Genomic DNA, 22,677 nt, shown 5'->3' on the forward strand with positions numbered 1-22,677 from the left:
GGAACTTTTTAGTTGGGAATAGCACTCATAGGAAATTGTGATAACACGGGATTTATTTTCCAACACTTTGACAAGACACGTCTGATTAGGCGTTTAGACAAGATAATCCAAAATTTTGGAAAGACGATAACTTGGAATGGCACAATCTACTACCAACCTAAGAATATTTTTTCATCAAGGAAAGGACTAATCTTAGAACATTGAAAGGCTTTTCAATGTTCTAAGGGACTAAGTTTACGAAAAGGCTTAGAATTAGGTTTATTTTTTATAAAACAGTCTATTTCTTAAAAAAAATAAGTGAGCTGTACGTCCTTTACTATATAAAACAGAGACCTTGAATGTATAGGCATTAGTCACAATTATTTAAGAATCGTAAAACGTAGACAAATACACTTCTTAGTTTATGAAAATTACAATATTTAGGAACCAACGGCTGTACAAGTTCCAATCGGGGAATTGAAATTGTTTTGAGAGGAGCATTTCAATTGGAACACTCAAAACGAAAGTATATAACTGCACAATGTCCTTTTCTCCAGATCCGTAGCACGTCTTCAGGTAGATCAATATCCCAGTTTAATTTCAAAAACTGCATTCTTTAAATTAAGTATTTTGTAAAACATTTCACTAGAGCTAAGAATCCTAAAGGATAGAATATTCTAGCTAAATTACTAAGGATAGTTCTTCATGGATATCGTCGACATATGAATATAACACGACCTGCTTTAAGGTAATTTAAATTTTTAATGTTCGGCCAATGTTAGCAAGAATTTACCAGCTAAATAGGGACTATGGGCAAGACCAAATGTAACAGTACACATTACCACAGTCTAACACAGTCAAGTCAGTCGACCCTTTTCGACGAACCATCCGCACCTGCCAACGCCGCCCGCCCCTCTCGCCTATCGGAGTTTATCGATCCCCCGCATGCGGGGGATTTATACCGGTTCGTCGACGAAATGTGGTTATAGGGTTGACTCGGTTCAGTTTATTTCCGACGTTTACCGAGTGCGCCAATATTTTTTGTTTTTGTGAATTTAATATTCTGTCATTTAGTGCTAGTTTTACGGACTTTTACTTTAATATAATTTATATTAATAGTAGTTGTTTGGTAATGGCTTCTCACGGACAATACTGCTGTGTTGAATCTTGCAAAAAACATTCAAACGACCCAAGTGTTTCTTTTTTTTGTATTCCCAATGATGACGTAAGGTAAGCAATAATATTAGAAATACATTTTATCATGATAATAATTTTAATTGTACACTGTGTCCCAAATTGGTTGTAATTGCATGGTACCTCGGTTTCTATTAAAGATAGAACCTTCCGGTTTTCACGAATCTATGTCACTTTTTTGTCAAACTTATAATTCCGAATACGAAAATGACCTATCTTCTTTTTGGAGATACAGGGTGAACTTGAAAATTTTCACTTTTAGGTACCTTATTATATCTCAGGCCCTGTATAAGTTAGAAAAAAAGTAAAAACTGCTATTATTAGATATTTTCACGTAGAGTTCGGTGGCGTAGTGAAAAAAAATATTTCAGTTTTTTTCTCGGAGATATGACCCAAACTTTAGTGTTTTTTAAATGGAACACCCTGTATTTTTTTATCTCATTAAATATTTTTATTTTTTCTCTTTAAAATGATATGGAACAGTAGGTAATTAAAATATTAATAATAGTCAAAAATAACGAAAAACATAATATTTTATTATAAAAACCCATAGTATAGGTCATGAAAAACGACCATAAATACATGATTATTTTATTAATAAAAGTTCCAGCAATTTAAGATCTACATCTACAAACTAGTTAAAATCTAAAAAATCTTAAATTAAAAGGTCTGGGGACCAAACAGATTTTTAAAATTTTTTAATGGTATTCATTACAATAAATCGAAATTGTGATTTTTAAATTACGACAGTTTTTAAATAATAATAAAAAATTAACTAACATTAATAAATAACAGAAACAAACTGTATGGGAACCAAAAATTTTTCGACTTAAGTTTTGATTTTCTTGGCCTGCCACGATTTTTTGTCTTAAATATTAAGTTTTTCTTAATTTTTGACTATTGTTAATGTTTTAAATACCTACTGTTGTATATCATTTTAAAGAGAAAAAATAGACAAATTTATTGAGATAAAAAATACATTGTGTTCCATTAAAAAAACACCATGTTTATGTCAAAAGTGTCACAGATTCGTGAAAACCGGAAGGTTCTATCTTTAATAGTAACCGAGATACCATGCAATTACAACCAATTTGGGACACAGTGTACACATTTGGGTGTATATTATTTATTTTAAATTTAATGTAATCCTGACCACTAACAATTTTTCAATTATTAAGATTTTTCATGTTTTTGTTATTTATTTTTTCTAATGTTTGTATATTTTTCTGTTTTTTTATGTATGTTTTTGTATTATATTTTTTGTCTTTTTTTGTATGTTTTGCGCTTTGTCTACAATTTTTATAAATTTTTTGACAATAAAGCATTGATAATTTTATAATAAATTAGTTCTTAAATATAATTAAAATTATTTTAAGGTGTCAGCAATGGAAGGAAAATTTGGGATTTGTTGGGGAGCATAAATATGCAAAACTTACACCCAAAGAAGCTCATAAGCTCAGAATTTGTAGCCTACATTTTTCTTCAAGCTCTTTAATTCATTACACTGGAAGGCGGTTAAAAAATACTGCTATTCCATCAAGAATACCACCAGAGCCTGAAGGTAAGATACATTTACACAAAAATTAAGCCAATATTATTTATTATATTATAATTTACGTTTTAGATGCCAATGTTACAAAAGATGCGATTGAAGGCAGAAAGATTCTTGTGTCTCAAGAAACTCAAACTGATCCAGAAATGTTTAATGGTGAGTGATTCCTTTTATATTCTATTATGGCTGTTGTATAAATAATATTTCTTAGATCTACAACATGTAAACAGATATTTTGTGCATTTCACTCACTTCTATGTTAGTGTGACAACAAAATTTATAATTACGATAATTTTTTAGTCCCACCAAGAAATATATATACTTTGACAATACTATATCTTCGATAGGACCACCTGGTCGAAAATATCATAAGATTAGAATTTGCAATAATCTTCCTAAACATTTGACGAATATCAGCAATAAAAACAAAACGGTCAAATCTAAAAAGCAAAAGCAATTTAGTAATATCTGCTTGAAGTTTAGGCCCAGAGAGCAAACAGTCATTTAAAGATTTACCAGAGACATTAAATACAACTCGTAGTTTAGTAGAATATACTAGAAGGTTTAACGACACAATGATGAGAAATATACTTAATACACATTTTGTAAAATGGTGGTACTAGAAACAATTTTCATGTGCCCTAATTCCAAATATTAATTTGTAAATGCAGAATATTGCTCACAAAGATTGTTTTAGCCAATTTAACAACAGGAGATATTAAAGTGACTTTTGTAAATATTTGAAGCGTATCGTCAAGAGAATATGTTAACCATATTTTCGGGGACCCATAGATTTTCGGTAAAGAATCAAAATGTGTCCTTTTCTTTTAACTTCAGTACAGTTTGTCCGAAACCAAAAAAAGCCAATGTCTTTCAGCATTTTTGCAAAGAAAAGAAGCCGACAGAAAATTGGGGCTGTCTTGCCACTCCCCAATTTGCGAAGAAAAAAAAATAAAAAAAGTCATAGGGAGGTATTTGGGAATGTTTACATAGTGACAATATATTATACCCAAATAAAATATGTCCCTTGTATAAAACCCGTAGAACTACATTACTATTCTATTTACTACTATTCTACGTTATCCGGTGCTGCTGCAGCCAATATAAAAATAAAATAAAACCCGACAGTATAAGTACGTAATTTATAATATAATATGACCCTGAAAACAAATTCATGACCAAACGAAAGTGAATTTATTACAAAAACATTAAATAAAACAAGCAAATGTATACGGACCAGAGGAGGCGAATGACTCGGTGACAGCTTTTAACGAAAAAAAAATGAATTAAAATAAAAAAGCCATTAAGTTTTAGTTTTATTGTGCGTCAATTAACTGGGTTTACGCAAGCGGCTAATATGCACTAACCGAATACGCATTTAGACTTTATGGTAACGCATTGTCAGTGCATAGGTTTCACTGCGGTAACGTTTACACGAGAATCTTTAGACACAAATGCCTGTTTCAATAAAACACATGCTGCACTTATTACCTTTAAATACATATTCGTAGTAGGATTACGCGTAAAGGCATCAGAACAGCTGATCGAAGGAAATGTTATTTTGCCAAAATAAACATTTACGTATTTAAAACATTACGTATTTAGTTAGTATTCATTAAACATTAAGTTAGACTGTTTGTTTTTACGTCAACTAACCACAAATTTACACGAGCATCAATAAAACATTCGTAAGACTATTATAAGGTACGTATTCAAAATTCGTGTTAGCGCATTGTCAGTGCAGTAACGTTTACACGAGAGTTTTCAGACGCATTGACCAAATAGCTGTTTCAATAAAACACATGCTGCATTCATTTACCTTTTAGTGCATATTCGTATTAAGATTACGTATAAACGCATTGGAACAGCTGATGGCAGGAAATTAGGCCGGGTTTACATGAAAGGTTGAATAAAAGACATTTCTGCGTTTGCTGGCTGCCAACTGTTGGAATTGGAAGAAATGTATAACCATGACACGATTTTTGGTTCAATTAACCTGGTTTACACAAGGACCCTCAACCGTACTAACTAAATCGGGATATACTTGCTGGTGATTTCAACATTAATTTTTCAAGTGGTTTGACACATCAAACACAATTTCTTCATATATTTAGTCCGTCCCAATAAGTGAGTAAGCCCATTTTGTACATATCATAATACTTATAGTCTTCTAGATTTGAATTTTTACAAATAATGAATTTAGTATCAAAAAATAATGTTACGTTCAATATGACATTACATAAAGATATAATAAATAAAATATCTAAGGTATCGAAAATATAATAATATAATCAGCAATCCTCTCTTTGAACAAGAAGCTTCTTAATTACCATAGCAGATGTTCTATCACACAAATAAAATTAATATTAAAATAGATATTTTTTATACAAATGTCAAAAATCTTAATGATAAATATGCTTCATTGCAGTTCAAAATTACCGAATCGGCCATATACTTCATAGACCATCAGTAATATTAAATTACTTATAAAAGTAAGTAACTACATATATGTATATAGAAAATATATGAATTACTACTGTAATTTAAAAAAAATTACTAATCATGCAATTATCCGTGAAAAGAATACTTACTTTAAAACTTGGAATACTGTAAAAAAATTAAATATTGTATATAGCACTGAATCTGAAATTCCTACTAATTTAAATGATGCAAATATAATTAATAACTGCTTTGCTCATTGTAATAATTTATCTGATAGCACTTCAAATGACCTCATTCATTTTTATCAGAATAGTATTAACTCTAACGGAATTAATAATAAGCTTAGTTTTATTATTGGTTTAATCAACTCTAGTAAAACTAATGCGTTTAATCATTACCAACTCTGTTAGAGAAGATGATCTTTTTATTAAGAGGTTTAACCTCTTGTTTAGCTTTTTGCAAAAAAAACGCTTTTAAATATCAATAGTACAATTTAAGGCCTATTAATATTTTACCGGTTATTTCCAAAATCTTGGAAAGACATATTTACAATCAGACAATAGAATTTTGTGATTCTCATAATATCATTCCAAGCTGTCGGTCTAGTTTTTTGGTAAGCAGTTCAATACGACTACTTGTCTTGTAAAGCTCATTATTGATATAAGACATAATGAAGATAAGAAACTAACGACTTTCCCGACACTTATGGACTTTAGCAAAGCTTTTGATATACGTAACACTCAATGTAAAAATCAAACTATGTACCTTTAAATACTGGAGAGAGAGCCTTGTGGCTCTATTCTAGAACTTTTAATTATTTTCCTTGCATGTCGCTGATATGAAAACAAAATTGACAGCTGTATACGGCATTTTGTCCCAATACCTTACTTCTTTTCCGATTACAAGATGAAAAAACTCAAAGGATGAAGCGAAAACCTTGGATTTATTGTTGATAGCAGCTCAAGTTTCTGAGTCAATATAAATAAAAAGTTGAGCATTGCTTATATGCGTCTAAGGGGTCTGCATAATTTAAATACTTTTTATGTAAAACATTAATACTATCTCTGTTTGACTAAGAGTCATAGTTTATAATAACGCAATTACTTGTGCAGTCTCTAGATCTATTCAAATCCTGCAAAATTCCTGTATGAGGTTTTCTTATAGGATCTCATACAGAAGTCGCATAACATCTTTTCTTATTCTTAACTCTTATTTAAATACGGAAAATATTATTTATACCGTTTCTAGTATTAGTAAGTATTTAAATTAAAATATATTTCAATAATTTAATTTATTCTTCTTTATTCGGCAAATAAATATTTTTTAAATTTGAATTAAATCTCACTTAAATACATATTAAGCCTCCGTGTAAACCTGGTAAACGTAGTTCTGCTATTGTTCACCAATAATAATAATTAATTATTATAAATATAATTTCAGTAGGCAATTAAAAATGTAAACAAACGCCCGCCAGAAAGTGTTCGTTTATCTTGATTTATTTCTATAAATAAAAATTAATTACTATTGCGGAATTTGTGTAATAAAACAGCGGCCTCGTTAATAACCGTTACCTATCTCAACTATTGTAGGTTATGTTGATATGCATCGTCCTTTATTTCAACGCCATTAATCAATTTTTATGGCGTAAACAAACGTATTAATGACGTTTTTTTTTATATACTTTTCTGTTCGCCTCTTTGGGTAAATACAAGCCAAGCCTCATGATTTTCTTCTAATTTAAAGTTTATCATATTTTTAACTATTGTATCATAAAGCAGAAGTCACAGCTACGAGTGCATGATGTAAGAGCATGTAGAGGACCAAATTGCGGAAGTGATCGTTACTTCCTAAAGACTAGTATAACATTTACCCCAATAAAAACGATAGAACCGGATATAAACTCAGATAAGAGAGAACTGATTAAAGAACCAAGATACAATCTCGAAAGCTTGGAGCACGATAGTGTAAGGAAATTATACATGAATAGACTGAAGGAAAAACCAGATACAAACAATCAGTTTCATTCTGTAGAAGAACATTACGATCATATAAAACACTTGACCTTTATGAAAGAAATAGGAACAGAGGAAAATCATATTGGTGGGACCACGACATTGGAGCAGAAATAGAAAACAAAAAAGCGAAGGTATCTGAAATACCTAAATACCAAAAAGGATGAAGATAAGGTAGAATACAAGACAGCCCAAGATATAGTGAGGAAAAAAATTACAAAAAAAAAGACTGAGAGATAGGAGAAGAACTGCAAGAAAATCATTACGTACTTAAGAAGAGGAAGGAAAATTGTCGAGAAATGGAAGCTAATTAAAAACTTAGGGAGAAAGCAAAAGATATAATATCTCCAATCACGACAACCCAATGGTAAATACACCTTGAAAAACTACTAATAAGGAAAAGGTTCATAAAAGAAGAAAGTACCTACAAGCTCAATTGTGCAGGTAATAGCGTCCCCAATAAGACTAAAAGTAATGGAGGTTAAAAACATTTGTAGGGAATTAAATGACAAAGCAGCAAGACCTCGCGATATTGCATTAGAGTTGATAAAGTATGGAGGTAGAACTCTTTTTCGACAACTGACCCCTTTGTTTGAGAGATGTATAAATAATAACAATATCAAAAGAATGGCAACTGTCATATATATCAACTATTCATAAAAAAGAGTAACTGCGAAAACTATGGAGGGATAGCCATAACAAGTTCAATAAGTCAAACATATGAAACTGTTCCAAAACGCATTATAGAAAAGGAATATAAAGATTTAGGAGCAGAAAAGCAGGCAGAATTCAGGGCCGGAAGATCGACAATGGACCAAATTTTCTGTATAACCCAAGTGATCGGCAGCGTTTCCCTCAAATGATTATGGGAAGTCTTAGAATTAAGCAACATCAACGTGAACATTATCAAAGTTGTAAAAGAACTGTATAACAGCACTCAAGCCAAAGTGAAAAACGGAAATAAGCTATCAGACAATATTAAAGTAAACAAAGGTCTAAAATAAGGCTGCTGTCTTTATCAGGCCCTCAAATAATGGATGAAGAAATGTGAAGGAATGGGCATCCCGCTTAACAACAATCAGACCTTGTATTTTGCTGACGACCAAGTGGTAATGGCTCAGGATCACACGACTTACTTATCAGACGACTTACATGGAGAATACATGGCACGAAAGCTCATAGAGCAATACAGAGAATGGGGGTTGGAGGTAAATATAGAAAAGACAGAGACCAATACATAATTGGAGGAATACAACAGGATTTAATTTTTGAAAGTGGAGAAAAAATCAGATAATGGGAAGAATATAAGTACCTAGGGCTAAAAATAACACAGAATGGCAAGCTAGAAGAAGCAGTAAGGAGGAACATATAGAGCAGAAGAGCAATATCGATGTTAAACGGAATCTTATGGGACCAGACAGTATCCAAACAAGCAAAGAATATATAATACAATAGTTCGAAGCATTATAATTTATCATAGTGAAGTATGGCAAATAAAGGAAAGAACAGAACTAATGTTTAATGCTACACAAATGGGTTATTGGCGAAAATCTGCAGAAAAAACGAGACAAGAGTGGATAAAAAATAACGCGTATATTCTATGTATACTATATTAATGAACAATAAACTTAATTTAAACTTTTCACTTTTTGATTTAAACGATTTATTTTTCCTCAAATGTGCAAAGAACTTATGTTTCTCCCAGGAACTGCCTGGAATAAATCAATCAATTTTTTCCCTTCCATGCTGTTAAAGAAAAATCCAAAAAAAGCATGTTTTCTTTTATGCAGTTGACGTGGCTTGGTCCTCAGCTACTTGGAATAGATAAGATATTGTTTGTTCACTTACAGTTTACCACTATTAAGCTGCTCATGTAAAACACTTCAATGTTGAGATTGCCTTTTTGGTCCACCACTGACCAAAAATCGTAAAAATCGTTCCAATAAAGAAAGCCGAGATGCTGGTAAACACGTAATAACGTCATTAACTTTTAACGGGTATATTCGCACCGTGACGTAGCCGGCCGTATTTAACGAGACGAAAAGTGCCTAATTGACATTGACCGAGTTTTCAACCTCACGACAATTTAACAGAGAAAAAAAGTTTTTAAGATCGATTCTGACGGGCGGTCGGGCATGCAAAAGGTCACTATTTTAACAGAAAACACTCTTTTATGCATAATTTAAATGGACACGAGGCACGTTCTCTCTATAGAATCTTGATAAATGTACACGTTTGAGCCACTTAAAGACTTGAGGCTTTCGTATAAACGCATTGCAACTGGCTACAAAAAATGTAAATTAGCTAATTGAAATATCACCACTTTTCAACTTGTATGCATAATTTAAGTGGATACCAGCGACGTTTTCCTTGTATACCAATTACCAGCTATAAGATTTATCTTGCCATTATCGGTCTTACTGGGATGAGTGCTAAAAAATCCCCCAGTAATCTATTTTTCTTTAATTCTCATAAGACTTATCGCCTTATATTTATTTAGTAAGCCACTGAAACTTAACGACCTCGCTAGGGGTTTACTTTGGCAAAAGCTTAATCGTCCGAACGTCTAACGTTTTGTATATAAGTGAAGTCGGTAAAGCAGGTCAGGGAATCCCTCGCCAGTTGGTTATTTATAATGGGTATTGAGGGAATCCCGAGGGGGTCAACGGACGATCATTTTATTATTATTATCTGTTGTCTACAAGTTAAACGATGTTCCCACCTGTGCCGCCTCCTGATTTATTCATTGTTTCGCCTCGTTAATGCGTCGCTACTGTATCTCATTTGATTGACAATGAGTCGATCGTTTATCATTTATTAATACAATGATTTATGTAGGTATTCATTGAGATTCTAAACGTTTTGTAAGTTTTTGTAACTCCACTCAGTAATGTTTCAAAGTACATGTACATGTATCATTACTGAGTGGACATATCCTGAACCACAAAAACGTTTCAACTTTTGCAAATAAACTTTAGGCTCGCTAACTAAGAGACAAGGAACGAAACGTTTCTAAACTCTATACAACCCAATTGAGTGAAAAATTGATTTGCCTTTCTGAGAGCAGCACTAAAACGTTTTTAAATTCCATATAACTTAACTTTAGACTTACTATACTCTATTTCAGAAGTGTGTAGAGCAATAAAACCTCATTAGGTATGCAAAAGTGGTACCTGGTGATCCACCAATATTTTATGCCACTACCTTAGTTGGGTATTAGTTTCAATGTAAAATTCTTTCTTTTCGTTGATTGCAGGTAGTGCCACCCGGTTTTGGGTCAATTTATGAGTTTTGCCCATTGTTACCCACTGATAAACATTGAAGACGGTTCGCCAAAGGCGTGCAACTGGGACTTGTTTTTTACCTTATAATTAATGTACTTAAATGCTATTTTATTTTAGAAAGTTACTTTTGTTTAAATGGAATAATATATTTTTTTCACAAATTTATTGAACATAATATGTAGAGTAAAACAGTTGAAAATGTCGACTGTCTGATCGATGAGGTTGTCAAGATCCCACATTTTGTCCTCTTGCTTAATTATATGCTGGACTGCTTTTCACCAATTCTCTGGTGTCGCTTCCGTAATGGCTTGATCAAACAGTAGCTTAACATCTTTCATTTTAAAAGTCGTGTTTTGTCTTGCTACAAATCCTTTTACCTGCGCCCATATCAGTTCTATAGGATTTAGTTCGCAATGATATGGCGGTAAGCACAGTATAGTTATATTATATTTTTCAACTATATCTTCCACGGCGTATTTCATGAAACGAGTTTTGTGTAAGTTTGCTATTGCCAGCAGTTCTTTTTTTATCAAATTTGCTTCAAACGCAATACCTTTTGCAGTCAGCCAATCGATAATTTCTTGCTTTCTCCAACTTGAAGTTGGCGTCTTCTCTATTCGCCGTGAATGATAGCTTGCGTTATCCATAACCACCACCGAATTAGCCAAAAGAAATTTTATCATTTCACCAAAATAGTCCTCGAAAACGTCTGAGTTCATGTCTTCATGGTAATCTCCTGTGCGAGTCGACTCAAAGGTTAGCAGACCTTCTTTTAAAAATCCCTCTTCGCTTCCAATATGTGTGATTATAAGTCTTTTTCCTTTTCCCGAAGGTACTTAATACCCGTAGACAGGCCTTCTATGAAAGCTTGGCGAGCACTGGTTATATTTTTGTCTTGCCACATTTTTTGGACTATATAACCTTCGTTAATCCACGTCTCATCAAGATAAAAAACTTTATTTTGCTCCCTGCGGTACTGCTTGATACTTCTCAAGTATTGTCGTCTCCAACAAACAATTTCGTCGCTCTCCAGTAAAAGTGCTTTGCGGTTATGCTTTTCCCAGGCAAAATCCATATTTTTTAAAGTTTTCCATATAAGTTTTCTACTTATCAACGGAATACTGTCATCTCGGCCAAGCTCCATTAAAATTTTGTCTAGGGTGGGTATTTCCTTTTTAAAATAAAAAGAGTGAACTTTTCTTCGAATTATACATTTAGCATTTTCATCAAGGACTTTTGTAGGTCGTCCTGGCTTTTGCTTGGGAGATTCCACTTGACCTGCTACTTTTCTTTCCCGCAACAATTTGAAAATGGTGGACTTTCCAATTCCACTAATTCGAGAACATTTTTCAACAATTTCTTGCACAGTAAAACTAGGGTAATCGTGTTTTATGCAATCATGTACATTTAAAATAATAACTTTTTCACTCAGCGATAGTGGAGAATTTTTAGTACATCTTTTCGTTGGACTGAATACCTCCATTTTTTAAATATTGGGATAATAATATTGTGATTACACTATAGCGTAGCAGTGACTACTAACGTTTAAAATATGATTTAAAAGTATTTATAGTCTGTATATATTACCTGACCCCATTTTTGCATGTTACAAAGCGTTAAAAGATAAGTACCTATACAAAAGGATTAAAAGTATTTATTTAGTATTTAATCTCTTTCAAAATAAAGGCATTTAATCCGTGAAAATTAAATTCATAAATATTATAAGTACCTGCGCCTATGAACTACCACGAAATGTAGCCAAACAGAACGGAATTCCCCAGTTTATTGCTCTATACACTTCTGAAATAGAGTATAACTAAGAGAGCATTATTAACCGTCGACTTGTCAATGCACAAAATGTCTCCAAACTCAATAAAACCCAACTGACTAAAAGGTTGATTTTCCTCTTTCAGAGCTTAACAAAAATGAAAAGCGAGTGAAGGATCAAACTTCCTTATTGGACATGACCACCTAAAAATCCGAATATCTCAAAAACCCTTGAATATACAAAATTAAGCCCTTAACAACAATTTTACAGAATATTCTTCTGAGTAATTCTGAGGGATCGAAGGATCAAACACTTTTTTTGGACATCACCACGGAAAAACGCCAATGTCTCAAAAACCTTAACTTATACAAATTTTAAGCCTCAGCATCAGAATATTCTTCTCAATATTTGCCTTTTTTATTTTAGATAATATTAATATCAGTGAAATTTCTTGCCTCGTCAAGGCACAATACGTTTCCAAAGTATATACCTACAACCCAACTGAAGTGAGAAGTTGATTTTCCACCCTGAAAGCAGCATTAAAACGTTGCTAAATTTCATATAGTCCAACTTCAGACTTACTAACCAATGAGGGCACAAAACGTCTCAAAACTCCTGAAGAACCAAGAGACCAAAAACGTTTGTAAATTCCATATGACCGAACTGTGGCTGGACCAATGGAATCATATAACTAGAACTCGCTCCCTTATGCGAAACTTTTATACAAACATGAACCACATTAAAGGTCAAAGTCGAATTTCCTTCGGTAAACTTGAAAAAAAATTGTGTTACGATTACACGCCGATACAACGTAATAGAATATGCATTATGGTAATCGGATATTGTTGCGAGCAAACGTGTATGGAAGTAGTAGAAAATTTCATTCATAAAACGATTATAAACGACATTCGTTTGGCATGCCCGGGTAATATCCGATACCGACAAGATAGACAACCGTATTAATGCATGTTTGATGTTATCCAAGTTCATTCATGAATCATTAATGCTGTTTAGTGGGTAAGATTTACGATTATATTAATTTAAAATTGAGCCGTGAATGTCTAAAATTAGGTTATATGTAGTTAATAAACGTTTTTGGGCCTAAATGAAGTCTCCTGTCGTTAAATGCAGACAAAACTATAAGGCAGACAAACTTATAAGGTTTAAAGGCTACTTGGAGAGAATATCTCTTGGGGGCATTACCATCAAGCAACACAGCACCAGCAGGTTCCTTGGATTGACCATAGATGAAAATCTTGATTTTGGGGAGCACATTGTTGGTCTTGCTAAAGCGGTATCTTTAGGGTAAGGTTAACAACTGAGGATCTTGGTGCATCTGTTGGTAGATCTATTTATTTTGCTTCGATTGGGTCGCAAGTACGGTATTTATTTCTGGCAAAATGCTAGCCACTATCTTATCCAATCAATTCAGTTTCTGCAAAAATAGGTTCTCCGGTACATTTGCGGGGTAAAACCCTAAGAGACTTGCAGACCTCTGTTTATCAAAGAGAGTATTCTTACCATTACGAGTATCTATATACTGGAAGTCGATAGCATCTCATACAAACATCGTCATAAATTCATCGCAGAATATCCTAGGTACGTGACACGTCAAGTAAACAACTTGCATATGCCTATTCCTACATCTACCTTGACGCAGAAATCTATATATGGCATAAAGGTATTTAAGGAACTATCATGCAACATTAAAGGGGCAACGTCAATGAATATATTTAGACAGCAACTGCGTATATTCTTGGTGGGGAAGGTATATTGGAATTTTATGAAGATTCATTTTATGTTCTCATTTGTATATTATTTATTTATTTTCATTCCTTTCTACATTTTAATGAGTGATGTTGCATTTGCGGATAAATATTGATAAATATGTTTGTATATTCTCTTACTTTGTACACTTATTTATAGAGTGTTGTCTATTTTATTATTTATAGATATTTTTAATAGCTTTGTGAACAACAATTTATTGTTTTAAACAAATAAAGCACATTTTGACTTGGACTTCTTAAATTGAAACATGGATATTCTGCGCTAAGAACATTTTTTTAGAGAGACATTTTTTAAGCTGGAATTAAAAGGAAATACTGTGTGATAGCTTAGTGTTATCAACGTTAAATTATTGACTCATATAGGATTGAAAAACATCAAAATTTCCGTTTGAGACTTATTGGACCTTGGACCTTGAGATTTATATGGCATAAGGAAACAACATATATCTCATAAGTTGAGAAAATCAGGTTGGTTAACATACAGGAGAGTCCTACATTCCCTTTCAAAAGCATGAATACACGTATACATAAACCGCATTCGTGGTCCCCTTATCTCTTCAACGTATGAATGAAATCTACTACCACTACTACTACTACTACTTTCCTACATACACAATATGCCATTACCATAATAATGTATATTCCATTACATCACATCGGTATATCGGCATCAGACAATCGAGGCAATTTTTCAGCGAAACGAGGAAAAAACGCGACATTGAACTTGAAGGGGGGAGACATAAATAAACCCGGCACGCGCCTTTACAGGTCATGAGAGCAAGCATGTCCGATTTATACACGAATGTAATTAAGTGGATTTATGACGTTTGTGTTACATAGCCGGATGCGGTACATTTGTCTTTTAGAGCATCCAACGCACACGGATGGAGTTTGAATAGCCAATGAAAATGCTCCCATACAGTAGTGGGTGAATTCCCGATGATTAACGAGTGCATCCCAGGACGGTGTAAACGTACACAACATGTTTTCCCCTTCCACTGTCTGGTACGGGGGCATCTGAACCGTTACCGGGATAATCAGTATTCGTTGTTCTCCGCTCGCGTGTGTAGTGCACAAAATGGGATACAAATGTATTTATTTACCTTGTAATTCGAGAAGTGGAGGAGATAAGTCCCTTTTTAAGCTCCCCAAGGATCCCGTAAGGTATGAGAAATGTCCTTTTGAGTTAACACTTTAACATTTTGTATTTTCAGAATGATACGGTGGCTTAAGGCGGCCAGAAGAGAAGACCTTATTAAGAAGAACTTAATTAATTATAAATTATGCGAGGATCACTTCGAGAGGAAATTCATCTCGTTATCGGACACCGGTATTAAGCGGATTTATAACGACGCCATTCCCACCATATTTATGCCGGTCATGCCCTCAGAATGTACTTGTGGACTTAAGGATAAGCATGCAGAGACGAAAAATGATTTTTCAGGTATGTATCATGTTAGAAAATTCACCAAAAAGCAGCGCTCGGGTGTTGGCGTGAAAATTCACCAAAAAGTAACTCTTTTGCCTACCCAGGAGTTGTACAGGAAGTAGTACAAAAGCTACGGAGAGAACGAGAGGAACGTGAAGGCAAAGACAGGAAATGAATAAGCGTGGAGAAGGAAATTATTAGAAGGAAGTTATAGATATGCAGAAAGAGGCAAGTCATGAAGACGTGTAAAAATTTAATTATTACATGATAAATGATATACTAAATTATTTCATGGATGCTTAGTTCTCGTGCCTTCCTGGAGCTGATCTAGGATTGTTACATGCGCAGTAGTTGAACCACAAGCAGCAGAGCGAGAAGAGCAAAAGAAACGTGAAGACAGAGACAAGAAATAAAAATGCGTGGTGATGGATGATGACCTGAAGAGACAACCTGGAAATTGTGTTAAAATTGAATGCGCAGTAGGCGAAGTAAAATGGTTAGAAGTGGCTATCGAATCTTTTCATGCCTTGTCGTTGCCAATAGAGGGTTGTAACATATGCTGTATTTCTACATTAAATAGTATGAAAAGAAGAACAAGAGGTATGTAGAGAAAGAGACAGGAAATAAAAAGACGTGGTGATGTATGTTGACCTAGAGGAAGAAGAAACCATTAAGAATTCTAGAAATTCTCGGGTGTTCTCGTGCCTTGTGGTGGTGGATCCAGGGTGGTTACAATTGTACAATTTCTTGTATAATCCCACTGGATTATAATCAGTCTATTTGAAATAGTACAAATGGTGCAAATATATAACTCTAATAAAATAATTCATGCCACACGTTAACAAATGCAATCGAAATAGTCATATTTCAGTCATTGAACCCGATAACCTACTATAGTTTTCATTCTTCAATTACGTTTACTTACGATCGCGAGATCTCAATGGACGTCATTCAGCATTTTTATCGACGGTCTATGAGGTTGTATCAATTTCCTTTTTGAAGTGTAATTACTTTTTCTTTCTTTTAATAGATTAGTCTATTCTTAGACGACCTTGCCATTGACTCGACGGAAGCTTGGTTTGTTTTTTTTATTGCGTTTTATCGAATGTAGTTGGTATAAAGCCGGTTTGTTTTTATGTAGTTGGCCATAGGTGTGACAACCCTAAATTCGTCAAACCCAAAGGATGTAATTCCGAAGACATCCGAGCGACTACGGTAGGGATCTTCTATATATTACGTATCTGCTTAAATGGAAGAAGCAAAGGTCAGAAAATTTTGTTTTATTAAAAAATCATATTGTTTAAAAAAAGCAGGGTATAGGGACGGCAGGGGAATTTCTTTTAATGTCACAAAGTGATGGGCGGGATATAAATAGACGATCTGTAGTAGCAAGACACTAACCTCCGTGGATATGGTGAGTGTGAGAACTTTCAATTGGACAAGTCCATAACTCTAAAGACACATGAACCTTGACCTTCTCGATTACCAATACATTTATTTAATTAATATAATGGGCGTGACAACCGTGAATTTGCCACGCCCTTTAAAAATAGGAATAGGATAAATTGTGCGAATAAAGATGTGCGGCAGATAGATGGCGCACCATAGATTTTGCTCCAAAAACCTCAAATCTGGTGAGTACTGTGGTCCTTGCCAAGCGAAACTGGTTCTAGCTCAGCTAGTCAAGTATTTAACCCAAAAAAATGGTTTATATAAAAATATTCCTCAAAAGATGCATTTTCTTTTGAAACGGTTTTCGGCAGGGTAAAAGCACTTATTGACCTTTATTAATAGCCGCAAGTCCTCTGCAGCCTTTTTCTGCGACCTGTCGGATGCGTTTGACTGCATTGGACCACAACATTCTACTTCAAAAAACTTCAATTTGTGGTATCCGAGGTGTCAAAAATAAATTGTTCCGCTGATATCTAACCAAACGTCCCCAATCAGTCACATACAATAAAGTAAGTAAATATAGTAAAAAATAAGCAAATAAGTAATAGATAAAGCAACTAGTTCATTGAAAGGAAAGCGGTGTTCTTCACGGGTCTATCTTAGGCTCAACAGTCTTTCTGGCATACATAAATGATATACTAAGTCTGGACATCTCTTAATGGCCTCTTTTGGGACTTTTCCTTAATCTATTTATTCTGTCTTTAAATGTCTAAAATTTGTCAGTTAACTGTGACGATGTGATGTTCAATATTTAGCAATGTCAAAGTTACTTTACACCCTAGCGCGTATATTACGCACTGCATTAGAAAGGAAAACTTATTATAATTTAATAAAAACATGCCTAAAGTAAATACTTTATGCCTGGTGTTTAGTAGAAAAAAGAATTAACTTTGCATCTATCTGTATTTAGAGGAAACAACTTAATTGCAATTAAATAATATACCATCAAATAACAAAATGATTTCTCTTTAACAATTATTTTTAAACCTGTATTTCTCTTTTATTGGTTGGAAGCCTGTAATAGGTAAGATTTATTGCCAAAAGTCGCCGAACTACATTAATTTTAGACTTTGCGAGGAACATTTTGAGCATAAGATTATCTCACAAGGGGATGCTAAAAAAATATTATTTTGTAACGCAGTTCCTACGCTATTTCCTTATCTTTCCAAAAAAATATATATATGTATACATATTTTTCTGCTTCTGAAATAAAGCAGCAGTCAAGCTACATTAGTTACATTAATAACTCAAAGTTCTAAAAAGTATCACAATAGTATATCACTAGATTTAGACATAGATATAAATAAAATAGAGAGTATAAGAATAAATAAAAGATATTTTATTTATTCTCATAGAGGTATTTAAAATGACTATGCTTTGTCAATAAGAATATCATTTTTATGTATGTCTTTGACAATAAATATGTTTAAATTGAACTGAACACTAGATTCAAGAATCACAAGACTAGTCAAAAAATATAAAAGAATACAAATTATATCAATCATAAGTGTAAGTCTTAGTGTCAAGATCAGGAAATAAAAAAAATATGAACATTAGATATCAGTAAAGTCCAAAAATATATGCTAAATATAGTTTATAAAACAAAATAATACTGCCACTGAAAGAAAATTACAATTAAATCACAACGAGAAGATAATCTACACCAGAAAAGTATAAACAGGACGTTTGTTACCTCTGGTGCTAATGTTACGTAATCCCAAATTTAGGAATCTCAATTTAATCTAAATTCATTCAATTAGCCCCCGCTTATATATCTGATGCAATTTTTACTTTCTCATTGATGGACAAAATAAGCCAGTTAAAGTTTACAATTCAAAATATTTAACTAAACATATGTAGTTGAGAATTGTGATTTACAAAGTAAATTTTAAGGACCGAATGGTCGTTCTTGTGCCCAAATAAGTTACGTATTCAACCACTCAATATTCAACTCTACTCAGAGGTGAGTTTGTTACGTCCAAAATTTTACCAGTTAATCTAAATTTAAATTAAACAAAAGCTAACTAGAAAGTTTAAAATATTAATGAGCGCCACCGAATTTTTAGTCAGTGTCCCAGGGCTTTATTCAAAAATTTACTAAGAGAACAAAAATACGAAAAAAATAAAAGTCAATGGAATAGGTTTACGGGTTCAACATTTAATGTAATGCACTATTAATGAATATTCACTTACAACTAAGAACATAGATATATGTTTGTTGGTTTACATTACTGTGGCTGTGAGTACCAGTGTAGTAACTAAATCAAAAAGATAACAAATTATAGATTTGTCTAGTTACACCCTTTATTTCATAACGAGAATGATTATACATGCTTCACAAGTTGACCCAATAAATTAAACTATACTTAACCAAGCAGAAGTGTGGGCATAAACTAAGGGGGTATTAATTTAATGTAATAATTAAGTAAACAAAAGATATTAAAAATAGGTAATGAAAATAAACATTATTTATTAAATTAAAACTATAGGTATTTAGCTAATGTTGAGCTGCTATGGGGTTGTAGTTAACTAGCCAAGAGTATTGGCTCCACATCGGTACAATAGCTAACGCAGTGGTGAGAATTTAAAAGAGTCCAGAGTTCAGTTACATCAAGTATCTATGTCCGAATCCAAGACACACAAAAATACATGCATGGAAAATCAGCGGAGCAGGATGTAGCATTTTAGGTCTATTTCTGATTACTAATAAATAATTACGAATGAAAACAATTAAAATATTACCAAGAGTTTAATAAATATAATATACTGCAAGAAATTACTTTACATGGTAATAAACCCTGATTTAGTTTTATGATAAATTTTAAATATGACATTCTAAATAAAACAGGCAGTTTTAATTATAGGTGTAATTACTGGTTTATTACATACGTACACACTATAAACACAATGACTTAAGACTACAAGAAATATTTATTTCCTACTAATTATTTCGATTTACAAATCCCGCCAATATTCAGAGTTCAACTGACACCTAGCGGCGAGAGCTCCTAGACCTAGACTGACTTTCTACGCATGTCTTGAGATGTCGCGAGATTTCACTCACTCCATCGGTGTCGCACCGTCGCGTTTAGGCGACTGCTGGGGATCAGTTAGTATGTTCGTGGCCGTTAAGATCGTCACAATACATTTTTTCTTTGGAGACGATGGATAAATTAAGTAGAGTAAGGGAGTGTTCTTATCGCGGATGCGATAATACGAGAAAACCGAAAAACAACGCGCTAAGTTTCTTTAAATTTCCAATATATAAACCGGCGGTACTCAATCAATGGTTGGAAAATGTCGGAAACCCAGAAACGTATATCATGGACGAAAGCCTGTTGAAACACAGAGTGGTCTGTGAGGAACATTTTGAGAAGAAATATATTTTAATTAATAAAAAAAGAAAAATACTCTCAAAATTTGCTGTACCTATTTCGTGGAAAGGTAAGGAAATTGTTAAATTATTGTTATTAAGCTCGCTTCGTTGATGTGGTGAGTGTGACAACCGTGAATCGGTCACGCCCTAACGTCACAGATTTACAGAATACAGATGCAAAACTGATCGAAAATACGCGTGCGAGCGCCAGACTTCAGACACGCCTCCTGGGTGATGGATTTCCATCACCCGCCTAGTACGAAGCATGATGGCAAGGGGTTTAATTTGCTGCAAGCCTCCGCGCCGCGTGCTTCTAATTTTCTTTGCGTAGTACGCGTGTTTATGATTAATAATTAAATTGAAATAATATTATATTTGTATTTTGATTAAATATTATTTTTGTTGAAATGGGTGGGTATAAGTGTGTATATCTTTATTGTTCCAGCCACAGTGGTGGAGGAACGACGTTATTTAGATTTCCAAAAGATGAGTTAAGGTATGTATTATGTATTTAAACTCTTAATTAGTTTTATGTTTTGTTATATAGAGTGTGTCAAAATTTCTTCGCAATCGTTTACCAGCCGCATCTGAAGCTAAAAATAAGTATATAGGTATATATTTTTATTTTAAATACAGAAATGTTAAAAAGTTTTAAACTTTGTGTTTTTTGAATCATATAAAGATTTTTAGTCGTAGCAATTTTTCGAAATTTTGATCATATATCTATTTACGATTAATATTATCAACTGATTTTAAAACGAGTTGTGCTAAAATGTACAGGGTCGTGTGACTAGCGATGGGCCAGAGATAAAAATGATGAAACTTTTTATAATTTTATAATTGCTAATTTTTAATAATTTTGGTGATAAAATTAAAAAATACCAAAATGTCTACATAAAAAAGGCCCTCTTGTTCAAACGTTTGATAGATTCGCCTATAAAATATTGCATGGGATCTAACTCCTGGACACCCCGGGTTCTCTACATTCCTAAGCTTAAATTTTTTTGTTTAATATCTTAAACGAATGCAGCTTTTTTTATCTTTAGGTCGACTGCTTGGCTTAAGGCTGCTGGAAGAGAAGATCTTTCAAAAAAAAATCTTATTAATTACAAACTTTGTGAACATCACTTTGAAAATAAATACATTTATACGACCACATCCGGTTTAAAGCGTCTTTATGATAATGCGATTCCAAACATATTTTGTGGGTCTTCAAAAAGAAGTCATCGATTTAGTTTGGTTGATGAGCCTCCCAAAAAGATTATTGTTTTAACAGGTACCTAATTATAAAAAGAAACAATATCATAATTTTTAATGACCTTTTTATTCCAATTTAGATATACGGCTGAATGTTCAGGATCAGGCCCATAATGCTCTTTATTCCTCGGAAAAGTGCTTCAAAACAGAAGTGACAGGTAATTATACAGGTTCATGCATGCATAGGTATACAATAAATAATAGTTTTTTGCTAAATTTAGATAATGTACTATGTACAATAATGGGCGACTAACACGTCTAAGCTTTAAATTGTTTTTTTTTTAAATGCCCTGCATAATTATTATTATCGATTTTGTTGTAAAATATTGTTTATTTCTCAATAAACAAATATCCTTAAAATATGTGTCTTTGGCTAAAAGGTCTTTTGTCTACCTCTATCAGGGTTGGTTGTTACACCAGAAAATCCAAACTTTACCACAGGTGATTTTCATCTTATATATTTTTTTGATACTCCTCATTTACAAAAAGCAACAAGAAATAATTTAATGCAAAATACATTTTGTTTTGAAAACAAACGAACATCCTGGGACCATATTGAAAAATTCTATATAGAAGATAAAAAGCAATCCTACAGATACGCGCCCAAGCTTAGTGATGCTCATATTTTTCCATCCAATTTTCAAAAAATGAAGGTCAAGCTAGCGGCTCAAGTGCTTAGTCGAACGGTAGCTTTTGGCATGCAAACTCAGATGACTTTGGGCATTTTGCCAGCTGAAGCTGCACCTACCATTGAAGTATTGGAAAAATTCGATAAATTATTTGATTTATTAAATTCAGTTAATGTTACTCATCCCAACCAGTACAAAATTGCATTTAAAGGATTAGATTTTCAAATATCATATTTAAATGATATGTGGATATTTTTAGAAAACTTGAAAATTTTTAACAAAAAAAAACAAGATGTAACTTTAAAATGTAAATTTCGTACTTGTTATATGATAACAATAAAGGCTGTACTAGCACTTTGGCAGCAACTTTCTAGTTTGGGCTTTAGCTATATTAAATTGAAAGGAATCAACCAGGATTGTTTAGAATTTTTTTTTGGCAGTACTAGACAACAACAAGGCAATTTTATAAATCCAACTCCAATAGAATTTGAAAGGGCTTTCAGAAAACTTTTTTGT

The 22,677-nt window shown here is 33.0% G+C and overlaps 1 protein-coding gene across 6 annotated transcripts in view; it reads left to right on the plus strand.

The window, feature by feature from the left end:
* Positions 1-483: 483 nt before the first annotated feature.
* The window catches only part of LOC126738957 (52 kDa repressor of the inhibitor of the protein kinase-like), a 35,245-nt gene continuing 13,051 nt past the window's right edge, over positions 484-22,677 (plus strand). The window contains exons 1-3 of one of the 6 annotated variants that reach the window (XM_050444476.1): positions 484-1,209; positions 2,550-2,734; positions 2,798-2,881. In XM_050444476.1, the coding sequence (XP_050300433.1) occupies positions 1,112-1,209; positions 2,550-2,734; positions 2,798-2,881 (367 nt within the window). In that variant the 5' untranslated portion in view covers positions 484-1,111. Of the gene's footprint in view, positions 1,210-2,549; positions 2,735-2,797; positions 2,882-14,597; positions 15,183-15,232; positions 15,463-19,971; positions 20,344-20,377; positions 20,772-21,321; positions 21,552-21,612; positions 21,691-22,677 lie in introns of those variants that run through there. The other 5 variants (XM_050444457.1, XM_050444510.1, XM_050444505.1 and 2 more) reach the window with 5 other exon arrangements.

The sequence above is a fragment of the Anthonomus grandis genome, chromosome 1, assembly GCF_022605725.1.
Source record: "Anthonomus grandis grandis chromosome 1, icAntGran1.3, whole genome shotgun sequence".
Lineage (NCBI taxonomy): Eukaryota > Metazoa > Arthropoda > Insecta > Coleoptera > Curculionidae > Anthonomus > Anthonomus grandis.